The sequence below is a fragment of the Canis lupus genome, chromosome 6 (genome assembly GCF_048164855.1).
Source record: "Canis lupus baileyi chromosome 6, mCanLup2.hap1, whole genome shotgun sequence".
Taxonomy (NCBI): Eukaryota; Metazoa; Chordata; class Mammalia; order Carnivora; family Canidae; genus Canis; species Canis lupus.
The window spans coordinates 38,388,464-38,407,968 of record NC_132843.1 but is presented as its reverse complement, the minus strand read 5'-3'; the positions used below and the strand labels follow the sequence as shown (position 1 = coordinate 38,407,968).

The 19,505-nt window shown below is 38.5% G+C and overlaps 1 protein-coding gene across 15 annotated transcripts in view; it reads left to right on the top strand.

The window, feature by feature from the left end:
* Positions 1–19,505, top strand: part of NUP210L (nucleoporin 210 like) — an 82,338-nt gene that overhangs the window by 6,909 nt on the left and 55,924 nt on the right. For 14 of the 15 annotated variants that reach the window (XR_012032646.1, XR_012032645.1, XR_012032644.1 and 11 more), the window contains exons 3-12: positions 4,117–4,248; positions 5,162–5,255; positions 6,187–6,337; positions 7,453–7,585; positions 8,269–8,427; positions 13,194–13,262; positions 14,324–14,430; positions 15,250–15,390; positions 17,926–18,063; positions 19,052–19,207. Coding sequence is in view for 11 of the 15 variants with exons in the window: in XM_072829614.1 (XP_072685715.1) it covers positions 4,117–4,248; positions 5,162–5,255; positions 6,187–6,337; positions 7,453–7,585; positions 8,269–8,427; positions 13,194–13,262; positions 14,324–14,430; positions 15,250–15,390; positions 17,926–18,063; positions 19,052–19,207 (1,280 nt within the window). In the remaining 4 variants the exon portion in view is untranslated. The remainder of the gene's footprint in view (positions 1–4,116; positions 4,249–5,161; positions 5,256–6,186; positions 6,338–7,452; positions 7,586–8,268; positions 8,428–13,193; positions 13,263–14,323; positions 14,431–15,249; positions 15,391–17,925; positions 18,064–19,051; positions 19,208–19,505) is intronic. The other variant, XM_072829607.1, reaches the window with a different exon arrangement.

The following is a 19,505-nucleotide window of genomic DNA, read 5'->3' as shown; positions in this document are numbered from 1 at the left end:
CATAAGTACTCACTGGTTGATGAGGTGCTATGGTGGATTATAATTACATAATACAAGAGAAGTTGATTTGGAAGCTAAGATAAATATGAGAATCAGGGAAGGCAGGAAATATTTGCCATTTTTGCTCCCTCTTTTTTACTACTAGCTCTGCATCCCTTTGGTTCTTACAATACTGGCATCATTCTTTTATTTTTTTTCTTCTTCCTTATTCATTTCCCTGGATCAACTCTCCTATTTCATTTTTTTTCTTTCTTTATAACCTTAGTCCTGGGCAGCCCGGGTGGCTCAGTGGTTTAGCGCCGCCTTCAGCCCAGGGCGTGATCCTGGAGACCCAGGATCGAGTCCCACATCAGGCTCCCTGCATGGAGCCTGCTTTTCCCTCTGCCTGTGTCTCTGCCTCTTTTTCTCTCTGTGTCTCTCATGAATAAATAAATAAAATCTTTAAAAAAATAAAATAAAAATCTAATCTTAGTCCTGTGTAGACCTAAAGTATACCTGAAGTAATGTGGACATGTAGATAAGAATATTGATTGTATTATTTAATAAAGTTATTCATTTTTATTTTTAAAAGAGATAAGTTGGAGGGCGCCTGGGTGCCTCAGTTGGTTAAATATCTGATGCATAATTTTGGCTCAGGTCATGAGCTCAGGGCTGTGAGATCCAGCTGTCAGGCCCTGCACTGGGTGTGGAACCTGCTTAAGATTCTGTCTCCCTTTGCCCCTCCCCCTGCCTCTTCCTGACCAAAAAAAAAAAAAAAAGAGAGAGAGAGAAAAGAAAGGAAAAAAATAATGAATAAATAAAATATTTAAAAAAAATTTAAAGTTGGAGGTATGATATTTCTCTTAATCACTCTAAATTTACCTATAATTCATACAAGGTAATTTTTCTTCTTTATACTCAATGGCCATGTATTAAAAAGCTTATTGCTCTTGTAGTCAGATGGGTAGTCATTGCATGCACAAGGGTTTTCATATTTTTTATGTAAGGTTACAGCTACTTCTTTCCTACCATTGCCCTATGTATTTCTCCATAGAAGAAAAGTATTTTTTTTAAAGATTTTATTTATTCATGAGAGATACACAGAGAGGCAGACACACAGGCAAAGGGAGAAGCAGGCTCCCTCTGGGGAGCCTGATGTGGGACTCAATCCTGGGACAAGGACCATGTCCTGAGCTGAAGGCAGATGCTCAACCACTGAGCCACCCAGGCGTCCCAGAAAAAAAGTATTTAATTTCCCATTTAATTACTATTAGATTATCCAGTGCCTGATTATCTAGTGTATTTTATCTAGGGTCACCCTTCCTTCCTTTGCCGTCCTTGGAATACTTCCTTAATAGTATGTTTTACCAGCAGATCCCGTGAGATTTCAGCTTCTCTTGGTTCTTTTTTTTTTTTTTTTTTTAAAGATTTTATTTATTTATTCATGAGAGGGACACAGAGAGAGAGAGAGGCAGAGACAACAGGCAGAGGAAGAAGCAGGCTCTATGCAGGGAGCCTGACGTGGGACTCCACTCTGGTCCCCAGGATCACGCCCTGGGCCGAAGGCAGGAGCTCAACCGCTGAGCCACTACCCAGTCGTCCCATTAAGTAAAAGAATAATCAAGTAAATTTTTAATACTATTTTTTAAAAAAAGATTTTATTTATTTGAGCGAGGGAAAGAGAATGAGCAGCGGGGAGGGGAGAGGAAGAGGGAGAAGCAGACTGCCAAATGAGCAGAGAGCCCAATGCAAGACTAGATTTCAGGACCTCAAGATCATGACCTGAGCCGAAGGCAGATGCTTAACTGACTGAGCCACCCAGGCACCCTCAAATGAATTAAAACATTCTCTTTTAAAATAATTTTAGATTTACAGAAGTCATGCAAAGATAATACAGAGTTCCTATTTACTCTTCACTCAGTTTTCATTTAATGTTCCACTAATAACCTTTTTCTGTTCTAGGACTTAATTCAAAATACCACATTACTAAACTATGTTGTTGTGTTTCCTTCATCTTCTGTGACTTATGACGGTTTCTCAATCTTTGTCTTTCATGACCTTGACACTTCTAAAGAGGACTGGTCAAGTATTTTGTAGAATGGCTTTCAGTTTGGGTTTGTCTGATGTTCCTCATGATTAGGTTGGTTTATAGATTTTTAGGAAGAAAACCACAGAAGTGAAGAGCCCTTTCCAATGCATTGTCAGGAGGTACATATCAACATGATTTATCACTAGTGACATTAAGCTTGATCACTTAGTTAAAGGTAGTATCTGTCAGATTTCTCCACTCTAAAGTTTCCATATACTGTTCGTTAAAAATTATCACTAAATTCAGCCCACACTCAAAGGAAGAGAAATTAAGCTTCACCTCCTAAACGAAGGAGTGTCAAAGAATTTGTGGATGTTATTAAAATCACTACAGTAACTAATAAATATTTGAGGGAGATGCTTTGCTATATCTTGTTTCTCTTCAAAGTTTCACCCGCTGGGGATCCCTGGGTGGCTCAGCGGTTTAGCGCCTGCCTTTGGCCCAGGGCGCAATCCTGGAGTCCTGGGATCGAGTCCCACGTCGGGCTCCTGGCATGGAGCCTGCTTCTCTCTCCTCCTGTGTCTCTGCCTCTCTATGTTTATCATAAATAAATAAATAAATCTTTGAAAAAAAAAAACAAAGTTTCACCCTCTAATTTTAGCATTTATCTATGAATCTTGCCTGTCACAGTTATTACTGTGGAGTTCTGATGGTGATTTTCTATTTCCCTCATTCTTTCCACACTTTAGTAGCATTCTTCTGTAAGGAAGATAACTTATATCTTACAAACACGTTCTCATTTATTTATTCATTCATTATTTATGTAAGTATCAACTCATGGATATTTTTGGTTTATAATCCAATATTTTCATAATTTATTTTCTTACTCCAGTTTTTCTAGCTTAGGCTATTGGGAACTTTCAGGTTGACTCCTGTGTCCTTTGGGCCTGCCCCATCTTAATTAAGTAATTAGTTGTAGCACTTCCTTACTTTTTAGCGCTATAAGATGATCCAGGCCCATCTTGTATTTTCCCCGCCCAGCCTGGTTCTTTTTGTTAAAGAACTATATTTAGAAACCAAGATCTGCCTGCTAGTGTGCCCGCTGCTCCTGTGGTATCACTGTTTCTAGGCCCTCTCAGCAGACCGTGCTAGGAAGTATATGTATATATACATCTGTATTTACTTTTTTTTTCTGTATTTACTTCTATACTTGTGTATATATTAATGTAAACATGAGATCATATTGATATCTTTGGTACTAATCTTGCATCACAGTGTAACTCCTTTCTTTGCTAGTAAGAAACCTGACACTGTATCTATAGTATATTTACTTATTTGTTGAACCCCAGTGTAATTCTAATTTCCGAATGATTAAGTCAGTTTCTGTGTTTTCTTGTGAAAGGAAGTATAGCTTTGCCTGAAATAGCATATTTTGTTGCTCCTTGACCTTTTATGAGGAGCACTTGCCTGTATTATCTGATTAATAATATTCTCCTTTGCTTTTCGTTTTTTTGTTGTTGTTGTTGTCGTTGTTTTGTTTTAAGATTTTATTTACTTATGAGAGAGAGAGGGGCAGAAGGAGAAGCAGGCTCCGTGTAGGTAGCCCGACACAGGACTCAATCCTGGGACTCTGGCATCACGCCCTGAGCTAAAGGCAGATGCTCAACCGCTGAGCCACCCAGGGGTCCCAATTTTTTTTTTTAAGTCATCTCTATACCCAGCAGGTGTCTCAAACTCACAACCCAAGATCAAAAGTTGCATGCTCCATTGATTGAGCCAGCCAGGCTCCCCTAAAATATATTCCGTTAAAGTGAATCCATTTACTTTTATTACTCATTATGTTAAGATTCTTACCTTTCTCATTTTTCCATGGGTGAATGAAAACATCACTATAGATCAGTGTTTGAGAATGCCTGGTCTGCTGTCTCTTATAAACTGAGGTTTTTGTATTTTGTCATTATGTTCCTTTCTTCCACAGGTTAAAAGCAACTGTTATACAACTGTTATAGCTTTCTTTTTTATAATATAGAATAAGTTTTTGAGTGTTTGAGACATTTATAGATTCATGATCTATTGAATTAAATTCTAAGTTTTTGGGTTCATCATAGTGACTGACCATGAACTGCGCTGTGATGTTAAGGTTGATGTGATAAACAGCATTGAAATTGTATCTCGAACCCGGGAACTCTATGTAGATGATTCACCACTGGAACTGATGGTGAGGGCATTGGATGCTGAAGGTAAAGGACTTTAAAGGATTCAACAAATTACCTAAAATAAAGTAGTAATCATTTGTGTTTAGCACTTGGAAAAAAAGCAACTTGAAAGATAAAAGTAGATTAGAAATAGCATTTATTTTTTTATATGAAGATAATGTACATGAAGGATTGATAATTAGGAGGATGTTTCAATGTATTAGCTACATATTTTCATAAGATCTTCCTGCTATATTCAATTATTGGCTATCTCAGAAGTTTTCTTAAATACCCAGATTCAGTCGCTGAGCTTCTGCTGATGGTCCCTAGATTAGCCCATAAGAACATTCATTTGGGATTTATTCCTAGCTCTGTTTTGATCAGTCCACCTTCTGTAGGCCAGGGGAATTATGTGTAAACCTGTGAAAAAATTTTATAATTTTATCTTTCTTGAGACTAATTTAAATTGCTTTTATTGTATTAATATGCAATATACTTAAAACATTTAAATTTATTGCCACTTTCTTTGTAAACTATTGTAAAGAATAATTTTTTAATCTGAAAAATGAACATTATTAGGAATATTCTGGAATCTAGTTTTATAAAAATTTTTGTTGAAGGGAGCAGGATTTAGGGATGCCTGTCAACCCTGAGGTAGACTGTACAGTGGCCTTTATGTAGAAAGGTACAGAAAGAGTAGCATAACTTTTGTCAGCCAGAGGTTAATCAGCTTGAGTCCTTTCTACATTCAGAAAGTTTGTGTAGCAATAGCACTTCAATTGTTTGTGTAGGTATCTTCCTGGTATTATGTGTTTTAAATTTGTTAATGGCAGTGTCTATTTGTTAATGAAAGAGGCCTAAATAAAATTTTCTAGTTAGATTTCTCTTTCTTGTTAAAGATACCTGAATATTTTTGAATATGTGATTTTGTCCTATCTACTTTTGGCTTGCTCTACAGGAAATACTTTTAGTAGTTTGGCAGGTATGATGTTTGAGTGGAGTGTCGCCCAGGATAACGAATCCGCAAGAGAAGAATTGTCTAGCAAAATTAGGTAACATTGAAACCAAACATAAACCATTTGACTTTGAAGGAGACATCTACCATTTGTATGGGTTTTGATAATGCTGCTGTCTGGACTTTTTTTTTAAGATTTAATTTATTTATTCATGAGAGACACACACACACACAGAGGCAGAGACATAGGCAGAGGGAGAAGCAGGCTCCATGCAGGGAGCCTGACGTGGGCCTCGATCCCAGGTCTCCAGGATCATGCCCTGGGCGGAAGGTGGTGCTAAACCTCTGAGCCACCCGGGCTGCCCTGTCTGGAATTTTTTGGAACCGATAACTTTACCAGGAGGAAATGTCTTTGATAAAATGACATATGGTGTGGGTGCAGATACTTTAGTGATCACTTAATTTGAACTACTGCATAAGAATTCATGAGCTCAGAACTATATAAATTGTTTGAGCCAAGTGTATCTTCCAGCAGCTTTGTTGTTCACGCTATTTGCGCATGCTGGAATACAGTGAGTTGATGATAGTGTGAAATTTTGTCTTAATTCTTTTATTTTTTTTAAAGATTTATTTATTCATAGAGAGACACACAGAGAGAGACAGAGACACAGGCAGAGGGAAAAGCAGGCACCATGTTACAGAGAGCCTGACGTGGGACTTGATCCAGGGTCTCCAGGATCACACCCTGGGCTGCAGGCGGCGCTAACCGCTGCGCCACTGAGGCTGCCCAAATCTTGTCTTTAGTACTAAGATAGCTCTCAGACAGTCCCAAAATTGATTTTCACAACAGTTTTAGCCAGAGGCACACTAAGTACTTTTGTTCTAGCTAACCCTTATGGAAAACAAATTTTAAGACTTTTTACACTGTATAGACAGTGAAGAGACTATGTTTAAAGTCTCGTAGGGCCTTTTAGAAGATGACTCATTATTTGATTTCACTAGAAACAAACTTTATTTTGTTTCTTAAGGATTCTGAAATACTCCGAAGCAGAATATTCTCCACCAGTGTATATAGCTGAGATGGAAAAAGAAGAGAAACAAGGAGATATGATTTTGGTGTCTGGGATCAGAACTGGTGCTGCTGTTGTAAAAGTTCGAATTTATGAGCCATTCTATAAGGTAAAAAGCTTGTGCCATAAACATTCAAACTTTCATTTAAGGGCCTTGCCCATGGAAAATACTGTTCTTTATACTTATCTATAATAGAAGCCGTCTAACCTGATATGATTGGGGTCAGTAGTTGTTCATTTAATTGAAAAGTCATTTGAAGTAGGTAGACATTAAAAAAAAAACTTGTTTTCTGTAAGTGTTACTACCTAATTATAATTATACATACAACTGGTATTTCTCTTCCAGTGTGTAAGTGCAGTTAGTTCACCCGTCCCTTGGGGATAGGCCCAAAATATTTCTTTGGCCACGAGCTTATGGGTTAGAAACACGTATGCTCATGCTTGCACCTGTCACAGTTCCTACTTTCTTTTTCTTTTCATTTTTCATTTCATTTTATAGTCGAGTGAAAAATTAGACATGTGAAGCAATTTGAGTACATAATCCTGTATTTTTCAGGATTTTTCTCTAATTTTTTACATTTCTCACCTACACCTAACTGATAACAGTATATTTTAGCAGGTTACTTTTGACTTCTTTTCAAGACATTTAAATTTTTTATAGAAATAGCTCTGTTTTCACATTTGTGGCTTATTTTTTAAGGTAATTATAATTAAAAGTGCAAATGGCATAAATAGGTTTGGGAAAAATCAGTGTCTTTTGGTGAGTGTCTAATTCAAATGGCAAGGACACAGTGTGGATATCATAGAGAGCAGCCTCCCAGCCTTGTGTCAGGTCAGCCTTCACAATAATCAAGGTGTTCAACAAGTGTAGAGAGTACTTTCTGGAAAGTCAGTATGTTGGAGGCTGGCTAAATGAATTTCTGTGGTACCCCATAAAGTCTTCCCTTGTTTCATTTTAGCATATGTACCTATTTATTTACCAACTCTTCTGCTTTAGAAGTCTTGTCATTTTCTGTTCTTAGTTTGAGTGACTTAGAAAGTAGTTATTAAGATTCATGATCACTTTTTAAGGCTAACTGAAATTATGATTTGTGATTAGGAAAGCATTTTTAAATCTCTATAAGATATTTTAGAAGAGACTTACAAGAAGTAAACTTTTAACAAGGAAAATGTCCTTCAGGATTTTGCCTACGGAACCTAGTTTTTCTTTCCTTCTTCTTTTAGAAAGTGGCAGCAGCATTGATACGTCTGCTAGTTTTGGAGAATATATTTCTTATACCATCCCATGATATTTATCTCTTAGTTGGAGCATATATTAAATACCGAGTTGCAAAAATGGTGCAGGGAAGAATGACAGGTAAGGTGATTTATCTTTTCCTAAGACTAACATTTCCCAAATCCTTCCTGCTGACAGTAAGAGAAGCACCTCTTCTTTATGTATACAAATACTTCTTTGTGTTTTTAAACTTTGTGATAAAGTATTCTTTAATTGCTATACTTGAGATAATATTGGACTGAGATGGTCCCCATGTCTTGAACAGGCTAATGCTTAGCATCAGTGCCTGTAGGCATCTGAATTCTCTGTTAAAACAATAACCAAATATTTACTAGATTTTGTAGAGCAAGTGAGGAAACTTTATGAGAAGGGACCTGAATGATCTTTGCAAAAGTTGTTTCTTGAGAAACTCAATTTATTAACTGAAAATTTAACATTCTGTTGACCCTAGTAGTCCCATTGAGTTTATAAAGTGTGCGTTGGCTCCATTAGCATTACTCCTTACTTGGGATCCTTCCTATTTCTTTCAGTTCATTGGTTTTTAAGAATGCAAGAAAAACCAACAATAAACTCATATATAGTACCCCCACACACCTGCCAAAATGGCTACATGTTGAAATTCATCATAGTGGGAAAGAGAGTAGAAACAGATCATACTCTTATTTAGGCCTGCTTCCTGGTTTTCCTCTTATAATCCAACAATACATTGTTACCTCTTGCAGTGGCTGCTCTTGCTACACTTACGTACCTTTCATGTCTTATAGAGGTGGGATTTCCTCTGGAACACTACACACTGGAATTGCAAGACCCCAGAGCTGGATGTAATGGGTCTCTTTCTGGGAAAGTGGCTTTACTGGATGAGAAAACAGCCATGGTGACTGCTGTCCACCTGGGCCAAACTAACCTTGTCTTTGTCCATAAAAGTATCCTTTTCAAGTTTTAGCTGCCAATATATTTCATGAACATGCTAGTCATGTTACTTGATAAAGTAATTTGTTAAGATTATCCTTATTTTGATAGGTTTTATTTAACATGGAACTATAAATTATTATTGTCATAATTTCTAGCAAAGGGTAGATGGGGAAAAGAATAATTCAGACTTGGGGTCTGTTGACTCCAGTGCTTATTTGCAACCTCAGTTAAATTATAATTAGGAGATTGTGGAAAACAACTTGAAAAAATTTGTGTGAATTTTATTTAATATGTTCTTTCCCAGGACGCCTGGGTGGCTTGTGGTTGAGCATCTGCCTTTGACTCAGGGCATGATCCCAGTCCTGGGATCAAGTCCCACATCAGGCTCCCTGTGAGGAGCCTGCTTCTCTCTCTGCCTGTGTCTGTGCCTCTCTCTGTGTATCTGTCATGAATAATAAATAAGTAAAATCTTAAAAAAAATAATTTGTTCTTTCCCATTTCCACGTGAATAATTAAGAAAAGATGGTGTGGTATTGTCTGCAGTAGATGCTTAATTAATATTTGTTGAGTTGGGAGTAATTTTTATTTTACTTATTTAGTTTTAAAGAGTTTATTTACTTATATGATAGAGAATAAGAGAGAGAGCACAACTAGGCGGAGCAGCAGGCAGAAGAAGAGGGAGAACAGGTTCCCTGCTAAGCAGAGAGCCTGATGTGGGGCTTGATCTCAGGGCCTTGGGGATCATGACCCAAGCCAAAGGCAGACATTTAACTGACTCACCTACCCAGGCACCCCTGAGAGTAATTTTTAAAAATTCACTAAACATGCTCTGTAAGGACCAAAGAGAGATATTTAGAGCTCTGTTATAGTCAAAGAAAACAAAACAGAACAAAGACTTAAACCTTAGAAAATTGAAATGTTTGGACTCCATTTCTCAGTGTTTGATTTTGAAATATTTAGTATTTAGTATTTTTGGATATTTGAATCTGAAAGAAATTAATTCATTTAGCAAATATCTATGATATTCCTGCAATATGCTGAACATTGTTCTAAACTCTGGGGATGCGGACTGCTGTTGTTAGGAAAGTCTTCTCTGATAAGACACTGCCGCAGTGAGTCAGGCCGATACCTGGGGGTGGAGCTCTAGGAAGATGAAGTAGTGGTTGCCAAGATTGTGAAGCAGGAACGTATCTGACCTGTTTAAAAATGAGCACAAGGGATCCCTGGGTGGCGCAGCGGTTTGGCGCCTGCCTTTGGCCCAGGGCGCGATCCTGGAGACCCGGGATCGAGTCCCACATCGGGCTCCTGGTGCATGGAGCCTGTTTTCCCTCTGCCTGTGTCTCTGCGCCTCTCTCTCTCTCTGTGACTATCATAAATAAATAAAAAAATTTAAAAAAAAAATAAAATAAAGTAAAAATAAAAATGAGCACAGGAGGCTCTGAGGCTTAAGTGCCAAGAATCAGGGGAAGAAAGTAGAAGTGGTGGCAGAGCAGGGGAGGGATGAAGTCATGTAGCACCCAGTAGGCTGGAAAAGACAGTATTTCTTGTATAATCATGTTAGTTAGTTAGCTGTTATAGTACTCGTCTAAAACATAGTAAGGAGGGTTTTGGTCCAGAGTTGTTCTATAGTCATTGTAAGGTGCATAGGATATTGGTCGTCAGATACAATAGTAGCTACAAAACAAACTAAGTTATTTAATATTTGAGCCCCAGCTGAAGGTCAGGGAACTCTCCAAATTCCCCAGGCAGATTTTTTAAAAATATTTTTTATTTTATTTATTCATGAGAGAGAGAGAGAGAAAGAGAGAGAGAAAGGCACAGACATGTGCAATGGGAGAAGCAGGCTCCATGCAGGGAGCCCAATGTGGGACTTGATCCCAGGACTCCAGGATCACGCCATGAGTCGAAGGCACACGCTTAATCGTTGAGCCACCCAGGTGTCCCTTCCCAGGCAGATTTAGATGGACTTTGTTGTGTTTTTTATTTATTCCAAAGTAGTAGATATTAAAATATATTTATTTATATGCCTTCCTTGAGAATATAGATAATGACTATTCGTAATTTCTTCAGTGTGGGGTAACTGCTGGCACTGTTCAGACTGGATAGAGAACAAGAGAAACAGCAGGTTTAAGGGAAAAGAAAACTAGATTAGTTTTTCACAAATTAACTTGAAGTACCTGTGGGAAAGGCATGCCAGCAGATATTTATTTTTATTTTTAAATTTTTATTATTTTTTAAGATTTTATTTGAGGGACGCCTGGGTGACTCAATGGTTGAGCGTCTGCTTTTGGCTCAAGGTGTGATCCCAGATGTGGAGATCGGGTCCTGTGTCGGGCTCCCTGCATGGAGCCTGCTTCTCCCTCTGCCTGTGTCTCTGCCTCTCTCTCTCTCTCTCTCTCTCTCTCTCTGTGTGTGTCTCTCATGAATAAACAAACAAAAATCCTTAATAAAAAAATTAAAAAATAAAAATAAATTTAAAGACTTATTTAAAAAAAAATTATTTGAGACAGAGAGTGCCCGAGAAAGCACAAGGTCAGGGGAGGGTCAGAGGGAGCAGGAGAAGCAGGCTCCCCACTGAGCAGGGAGCCCAACTGGGGTTCAATCCCAGGACCCCGGGATCATGACCCGAGCCAAAGGGAGATGTGTTACCAAGTAAGCCACCCAGGTGTCCTCAGCAGATATTTTTATTATGCATCTGAAGGAGAAAGATTCAGGATAAAGATAGATACTTGAGAGTTATCAGTTTATAGATAGGTGATAGTTGAATGGTTACTGTTAACAAAAATCACTTAGGGAGAGTATATAGAGTGAGAGGAGAAGAGGACCAAAGACTATAATGCCAGCTTTTAAGGTTCATATGGAAAAAGAGAAATTCTCTTTTTTTTTTTTTCAAGATTTTATTTTATTGGGACGCCTGGGTAGCTTAGTGGTTGAACATCTGCCTTTGGCTCAGGGCGTGATCCTGGATTCTCAGGATCCAGTCCCACATCGGGTTCCCTGCATAGAGCCCACTTCTCTCTCTGCCTCTGTCTTTCTCTCTCTCTCTCTCACGAATAAATAAATAAAATCTTAAAAAAAATATTATTTATTTATTTGAGAGAGACAGAGAGAGAGAAAACAAGCAGGAGGGAAGGGCAGAGGGAGAGGGAGAAAATCTTTTTTTTTTTTTTTTTTTAAGATTTTATTCATGGAGACACAGAGAGAGGCAGAGACACAGGCAGAGGGAGAAGCAGGCTCCATTCAGGGAGCTCCATGCGGGACTTGATCCTGGGTCTCCAGGATCACACCCTGGCTGTAGGCGGCACTAAACCACTTCGCCACCAGGGCTGCCTGAGGGAAAGAATCTTAAGTAGACCTGGCTGAGTGCGGAGCCCATGTGGCAGGGCTCTTGTCTCACAACCCTGAAGTCACAACCTGAGCTGAGATCAAGAGTTGGTCGCTTAACCAACTGAGCCACCCAGGTACCCCAAGACATGAGAACTTTTTAAAGATAAAACAGACTTGAATGTAAGGTAAACAGAAAGATGGGGAAAGGAGGGTCAGTTGATGGAACAAGGCTTCTGAAGGGCAAAAGAAAATGAGATTCAAAACAGGTGGAAAGGATAAGGAGGAAGCTCTCTTACTCTGACAGAGGATTAATGAATTCGCTTAGAGATCTATCAAGATCTGTTTCTACCTCTGTAAAATGGAGGGAATGTTGTATCTCTGAATTTATTTGTAGCTCTTATATTTTATGAATGTTACATTAGAGTACATATCAGAACCAAACCTAGATTGGCACAGAGGTGTCTGTACAGTCTTTAATGACTAGATAAAAGTAATCTTTAATTGACATATAAACTATATGTGTATCAATATCTCATTTGGAATATTGAGACAGTTTTAAAGTTTGATCACTCCAGTGGATTAAATAATATCTTCCATTATCACAATGGATGATGTAGTGATAAATTGTAATCTAACACATGACTGAATTACTACAACTCCTAAATTAATGTACTTTGAATGAATATTTTCTGTTCAGTCATCTCAGTTATCTATTTCTTCTTTTTATATATATATTTTTTTACTTTTTATATATATATTTTTATATATTTCTTCTAAGCCTTTGGATACACTATTTTAGAGATGGAAGTATATTCGTACTTAGATTCTGTATAGGACAAAAACAATAAATTAAAAAAAACAATAAATTTGTATTTTTGCTAGAATTTAACTGCAGAGATGGGGGTAGTATGGTATAAGTAAGTAGGAGTATCTTTCATGGTAAAGAGAAAACATTTTGGTAATAATATTTACCATAGATAATGGAAAGTCAGCTCATGAATTTTATAACTGTCTACAAAGCCGGAGGCAAATTGCTGGGCTGGATGGTAAGTCATGGCCCTCCCTCCTCTTCATTACCATATTCATTTCAACAGCCAGAGTGATGCCACTTTGTCCTGCTTTCCATAATGCGCCCCTTATGTAAGAATTTACTTACAGAAAGGGTTCTATAGCTAAATGAATACTGAAACCATGGAGCACGATCTTTTTTCAATCATTCCATTCTCCTTAAATTTGAAATTCAAGAGTACCTGATTCCTGTTATGATGGAGTCAGTCCCTCAGACTTTTCTCAGAAGTGTACACACTTAAGTTTTTGGTTTCCAAAGGATAATAAAAGATAAGATTTTTGTTTGTTTCTGTTTGTGCATTTATTATTTTTTTCTTTGGTAACTCACATTTCTCTTTTTACTCAACTCTGGTTCATGTAACTTCCTTAAACAAAAGTTAAGATGTACATATGCGATCTGTGTCTGGACTCCCAAATTGCACCATATATGTCGTAGAGCCTGGATTTTTAGGTATATATATATATATATATATATATATATTTTTTTTTTTTTTTAGAGGTTGGGGGAGAGGAAGGGCAGAGAGACAGAGAGAGAGAGGAGAGAGAGGCTTAAGCAGACTTCACACCTAGTGTGGAGCCTCACTTGGCGCTCAATCCACAACCCTGAGATCATGACTTGAGCTGAAATCAATTTGGTCACCCAACTGACCAAACCACCCAGGCGCCCTTGGATTTTTAGGTATTTTTAGATCATGATTTTCAGAAAGCTGAATAGCTTAAACTATTTCATTAAAATGAGTGCATTAGAAACTAGAGTGCTTCTTGAACCTTCAAATTTAACCTTCCTTTGACATGTTTTCTCGCATTGTTGTGATTATACGCAGTTTGCAGGAGTGAAACCTCTTGAAACAGATTGTGGAAAAAATATGAAGATCTATGTGATGCAATGTTGGGTTAGAAAGAGACGTTATACAAAGAAAAAAGAATACTAATGTCCTTAGGTCATATGAAATTAGTTTGACTGAAAGAAGCCAGAATCTCACACATTAGGAGTGAGCAAAATTCTCGCAAATAAATAAAATCTTTAAATAAAAAATTAAAAGGGACGCCTGGGTGACTCAGTGGTTGAGTGTCTGCCTTCGGCTTAGGGCTTGATCCTTGGGTCCTGGGATCGAGTCCCACATAGGGCTCCCTGCAAGGAGCCTGCTTCTCCCTCTGCCTATGTCTCTGCCTCTCTCTCTTTCTCTCTTTCTCTCTCTCTCTCTGTCTCTCATGAATAAATAAAATCTTTAAAAAATATTTTTTTAAAAGGAATGAGCAAAACTGTGGTTTGTTTTGTATACAGATGTGAGAGTGTTTCTTTATACCTGAGATGAACTAAGTTAAGCCAGTATATTTAGAATCCCAAATTATTCAATTTGATGGAGGAAACTAAAAGGTCAACTTTGGAAACCATCTCCATCTGTTAGCAAGTTTTGCTCATTCAATAGTTTTTATAAATTTGTATTTTATAACTCATTGTAGAAAATTCTTGGCCTCTTCTGATATTTTTGTTTCTTGATTTGTGTACAGGTTTCACAGTTCAACCTGGAGACCGCTGGAGTCTAGAGGTGGGACAGGTGTATGTCATTACAGTAGAAGTGTTTGATAAAAGCAGTACAAAGGTCTATATTTCAGATGTGAGTGTCTCGTATTTTCCTAGCCCCGTATATGGATAACTTCTTGAAGGGCTTCTCTCTGGCTAGAAAGGCTTTTTTTATTTTGTTTCCAGATTTTATTAAATTTAATACTTTATTATGGTTATTAAATAGTTCTGTCCATGAGGAAAACTAAACCAGAAGTAAGATATATAGTTTGGTCAGAATAATAGAAAAGAGTTGAAGAGAAGGCCAAAACACTTGGGAGGGTGTCTCATTCTAGAACTCCCTCAGAGCTGGCCACCTCTCTGTGGCAGTGTTAAGAGCAGTGGAGGGCAGCCCCAGTGGTGCAGCGGTTTGGCGCCGCCTGCAGCCTGGGGTGTGATCCTGGAGACCCGGGATCGAGTCCCGCGTCGGGCTCCCTGCATGAAGCCTGCTTCTCCCTCTGTCTGTGTCTCTGCCCCTCTCTCTCTGTGTCTATGAATAAATAAATAAAATCTTAAAAAAAAAAAAGAGCAGTGGAGCCTCAAGAGTAACAGTGCTTCACTAACTCTCTCTAGCACTCTTCTGGGTTTTCTTCCCTGAAAAATGTCAACTTATGGAATGGCAAAAATTATAACAAAATTTATATAAACATAGACTCTGTTTCTGCTTACTTGCCATTAATGGATCTTTCAAGTACTATTTTAAAATTATATCTTTCCAACTTAGAATTTCCATGAGGAGAGCAAAGGTTTTGTTTTTATTTATCCCCAGAGTGCATAGCTATACTTTTTATTTTTTAAAATGCTTTCAGATTACGATGACTTTAGGGGGAAAAAAATCTTCTCAGTTTTGTGTTGCTGTTGGGCTGATTTTCAGAATCTCAGGATTATGTGCCAGTTCCTAAGGGAGTACTTTGAAGAGCAGCTAACTACTGTGAATGGATCTTACCATGTAGTAAAAGCTGTGAAGAGTGGTGTCGTGGTGATAAATGCATCCCTGACTTCCATCATTTACCAGGTAGGAATTCAAAGGCTCAAAACATTTGAATCCCAAGAACACTGATGAAGCTTGGCTGACTTCTTGATTTGTGAGCAGATACATGGCATATTTCACCTTTATCTTTCATAAAAAAGATTTTTTTTTCACTTTTATCAGTGATAAACAGATACATTTGGTATCTGATAAACAGTACATTTGGTAGTTAATACCTGTACAGATTTTCTTTTGCAATCTTTGTTATTGCTCATGCCTGCATTTGTGGTCATTGTGTATATATACACCATTAGAGGCTCCTTTAAAAAATTATTTCATGTGTACATTTCCATGTGTTGTCAGGCTTACAAAGAGTACTTTCTAGTCTGATAATCCAAAAGGTTAATATATCTATTTATCTATTTTTTAAAGATTGTATTTATTTACTCATGAGAGACATAGAGAGAGGCAAACACATAGGCAGAGGGAGAAGCAGGCTCCCTGCGAGGAGTCCAATGCAGGACTTGATGCCAGGACCCCAGGATTACAACCTGAGCCACCCAGGTGTCCCAGATTTTACTTATTTGAGAGACAGAGAGAGAGGAGGGGAGTAGCAGAGGGAGAAGGAGAGACAGTCTTAAGCAGCCTCTGCACTGAGCGACAAGCCCAACATAGGGCTCAATTTCAAAACCCTGAGATCAGGACCTTAGCTAAAACCTAGAGTCAGATGCTTAACCAACTGTGACACCCAGGCACCTGCATGTACAGGTTTTTGTATGAACATGTTTTCAGTTCTCTTGAGAATATACCTAAGAGTGGAATTGCTAACATTATATAATTTGACTTTTTGAGGATCTGCCAGACTGTTTTCATAGTAATTGAATATTTTACATTTCTACCAGCAGTGTACAAGGGCTCCAGTTTCTCCACATCTTTGCCAACACTTGTTCTTTTCAGTTTTCTTTTATTTTTTTTTAAGATTTTACTTATCATGAGAGACATGGGGAGAGAGAGAGAGAGAATGAGGCAGGCAGAAGCAGAAGCAGAGGGAGAAACCGGCTCCATGCAGGGTGTCTGATGTGGGACTTGATCCCGGGTCTCCAGGATCAGGCCCTGGGCTGAAGGTGGCGCTAAACCGCTGAGTCACCCATGCTGCCCTCCGTTTTCTTTTAAAATTTTTATTACAAACATCCTAAAGTGGTATCTCATTGAGATTTTGAGTTGCATTTCCCTAATGACTAATGATTTTGACCATCTTTTCATGTTCTTATTGGCCATATGTATTTCCTTTGGAGAAATATCTATTCAAGATCTTTGCTGGGACACCTGGGTGGCTCAGTCCATTGAGTGTCTGCCTTCAGCTCAGGTCATGCTCAGGGTCCTGGGATGGAGCTCCGTGTCAGGCTCCCTGCTCAGCGAGGAGTCTGCTTCTCCCTCTACCTCTGCCCCTCCCCCTGCTCGTGCTCTCTCTCTCTGTGTGTCTCAAATAAATAAGTAAAATCTTAAAAAAAAAATCTTTGCCCATTTTTTAATTTAGTTTGATTGTCTATTTGTTGTTGAGTTGTAAGAGTTCTTTATATATTCTGGATACTAGACCCTTATCAGATATACAATTTATGAATATTTTCTCCCATTCTATAGGTTATGTTTTCACTTTTTTTTTTACATTTTTAAAATATTCTAAGTAATCTGTAAACCCAAAGTGAAGTTCAAACCTTCAAACCCTGAGATCATGAGTTGCACACTCTACCAACTGAGCCAGCCAGGCACTACACTTATCATTTTCTTGATACACTCCTTTTTTTTTTTTTAAGATTTTATTCATTTATTCATGAGAGACACAGAGAGAGAGAGAGAGGCAGAGACACAGGCAGAGGGAGAAGCAGGCTCCATGCAGGGAGCCTGACGTGGGACTTGATCCCATGTCTCCAGGATCAGGCCCTGGACTGAAGGTGGCGCTAAACCGCTGAGCCACCCAGGCTGCCCAATGATACACTCCTTTGATGGACAAGTTTTTAGCTTTCTTTTTTTCCTCCCACAAGATTCTGTTTATTTATTTGGGGGAGAGAGAGCAGAAGCAGGGGGAATGGTAAAGAGAGAGGGAGAAGCAGAATCCTCACTGAGCAGGAAGCCCAGTGCAGGGCTTATGTGAGCCAAAGGCAGATGCTTAACCAACTGAGCCACCCAAATGCTCCGGTTCTTTTCTTTTTCAGATTTTATTTATTCATTTGAGAGAGGGTATATGAGTCGGGGGAGAGGCAGAGAGAAAGGGAGAAACTGACTCCCTGCTGATCATGGAACACAGCAGGCAGGGCTCAGTCTCACAACCCTGAGATCATGACCTGAGCCAAAATCAAGAGTCAGATATTTAACTGAGCCAACCAGGAGCCCCTCATTATTGTTTAACCAAAATAGCTATGCTTCTTTAATGAATAGGAACATTTATTTACTTCTTTTATAGAAAGAAACTGGTTGAATAATTCATTAGCACACCGTTTTGCTGATGCTTTGAATATGAATGTGGATTATAAAAAGTCCTTATAAAATCTGTTTTGCTCCTTTTTTCCCCTGCTCTTATAGAATAAAAATATTCAGCCTGTAAAATTTCCAATCATACATCAGCAAGAAGTGAAGATTTATTTTCCCATCCAGCTTACACCCAACTTTCTGGCATTTCCTCATCATCCTATGGGAATGTTGTATCGTTATAAAGTACAGGTATGGTGTCCTATTATATGAGAATTTACAAAAAGATAAGTCAGTTTCTCTGTTATCTTAATTTATTGAAATTTGGTTAATGTTAATTTTTATTTTTCCCTAATCCTAATTCAGTTTCTGTTGATAACCAAGTCATAGTCTTGAATAGTATCATTGTAACAAGACTTGCTGTACTTTCTCTCTCTTCCATGTATCCTTTACTTGTGACTTTTGTAAAGTTTTTGTCAAGCTCCCTTGTGCTCTTTTTGACATTTTGTGATACTGCCAATTACATAACCTACCTCCAGTATTTCCCTTGCCCATTTAGCTACTTTACTGTTGCACTACAGCTTTTTAAAAAGTTTAATTCATTTGAGTAATCTCTGCACCCCATGTGGGGCTCAAACTTACGACCCCAGGATGAAGAGTCACATGCTCTTCCAACTGAGCCAGCAAGGCATCCCAGCATCACAGCTTTTTTTTTTTTTTTTTTTAGATTTTTTTAAAAATATTTTTTTATTTATTAGAGATACAGAGACAGAGAAAGAGTGAGAGAGAAGCAGGCTCCATGCTGGGAGCCTGACGTGGGACTCTATCCCGGGTCTCCAGGATCACGCCCTGGGCTGAAGGTGGCGCTAGACCGCTAAGCCACCGGGGCTGCCCTTTTTTTAGATTTTTTAATTTAATTATTCATGAGAGACACAGAGAGAGAGATAGAGGCAGAGACACAGGCAGAGGGAGAAGCAGGCTCCATGCAGGGAGCCCGATGTGGGACTTGATCCCAGGTCACCAGGATCAGGCCCTGGGCTGAAGGTGACACTAAACCGCTGAGGCACCTGGGCTGCCTGCATCACAACTTCTTAATGTGTCCAGAAATAATTTGTTATATAGTTTTATTATTATCTTATTTGCTATTATTATTATTTCTTATTTCATCAGATTTTACATCTTTACTTAAATTTCATTTTCCTCCTTTGGCAGTTAAATATAAAATTGTATTTTTTCACAGGTAGAGGGTGGCAGTGGCAACTTCACTTGGACTTCTTCTAATGAAACAGTGGCCATGGTGACCACTAAAGGAGTAGTGACTGCTGGTCAGGTCAGGGGGAACAGTACTATTTTGGCTCGAGATGTACAAAATCCCTTTCGATATGGAGAAATTAAGGTAAACAACTCTCCAAAGAACATATTATCACCCCTGAGACATTGGCGTCTAAATTTAAGTACAGAACGTGTTTAAAAAGTCTTTGTATTGGGGAATATAAATAATAGTGAAAGGGAATATAAGGGAAGGGAGAAGAAATGTGTGGGAAATATCAGAAAGGGAGACAGAACATAAAGACTCCTAACTGGGAAACGAACTAGGGGTGATGGAAGGGGAGGAGGGCGGGGGGTGGGGGTGAATGAATGGGTGACGGGCACTGAGGGGGGCACTTGACGGGATGAGCACTGGGTGTTATTCT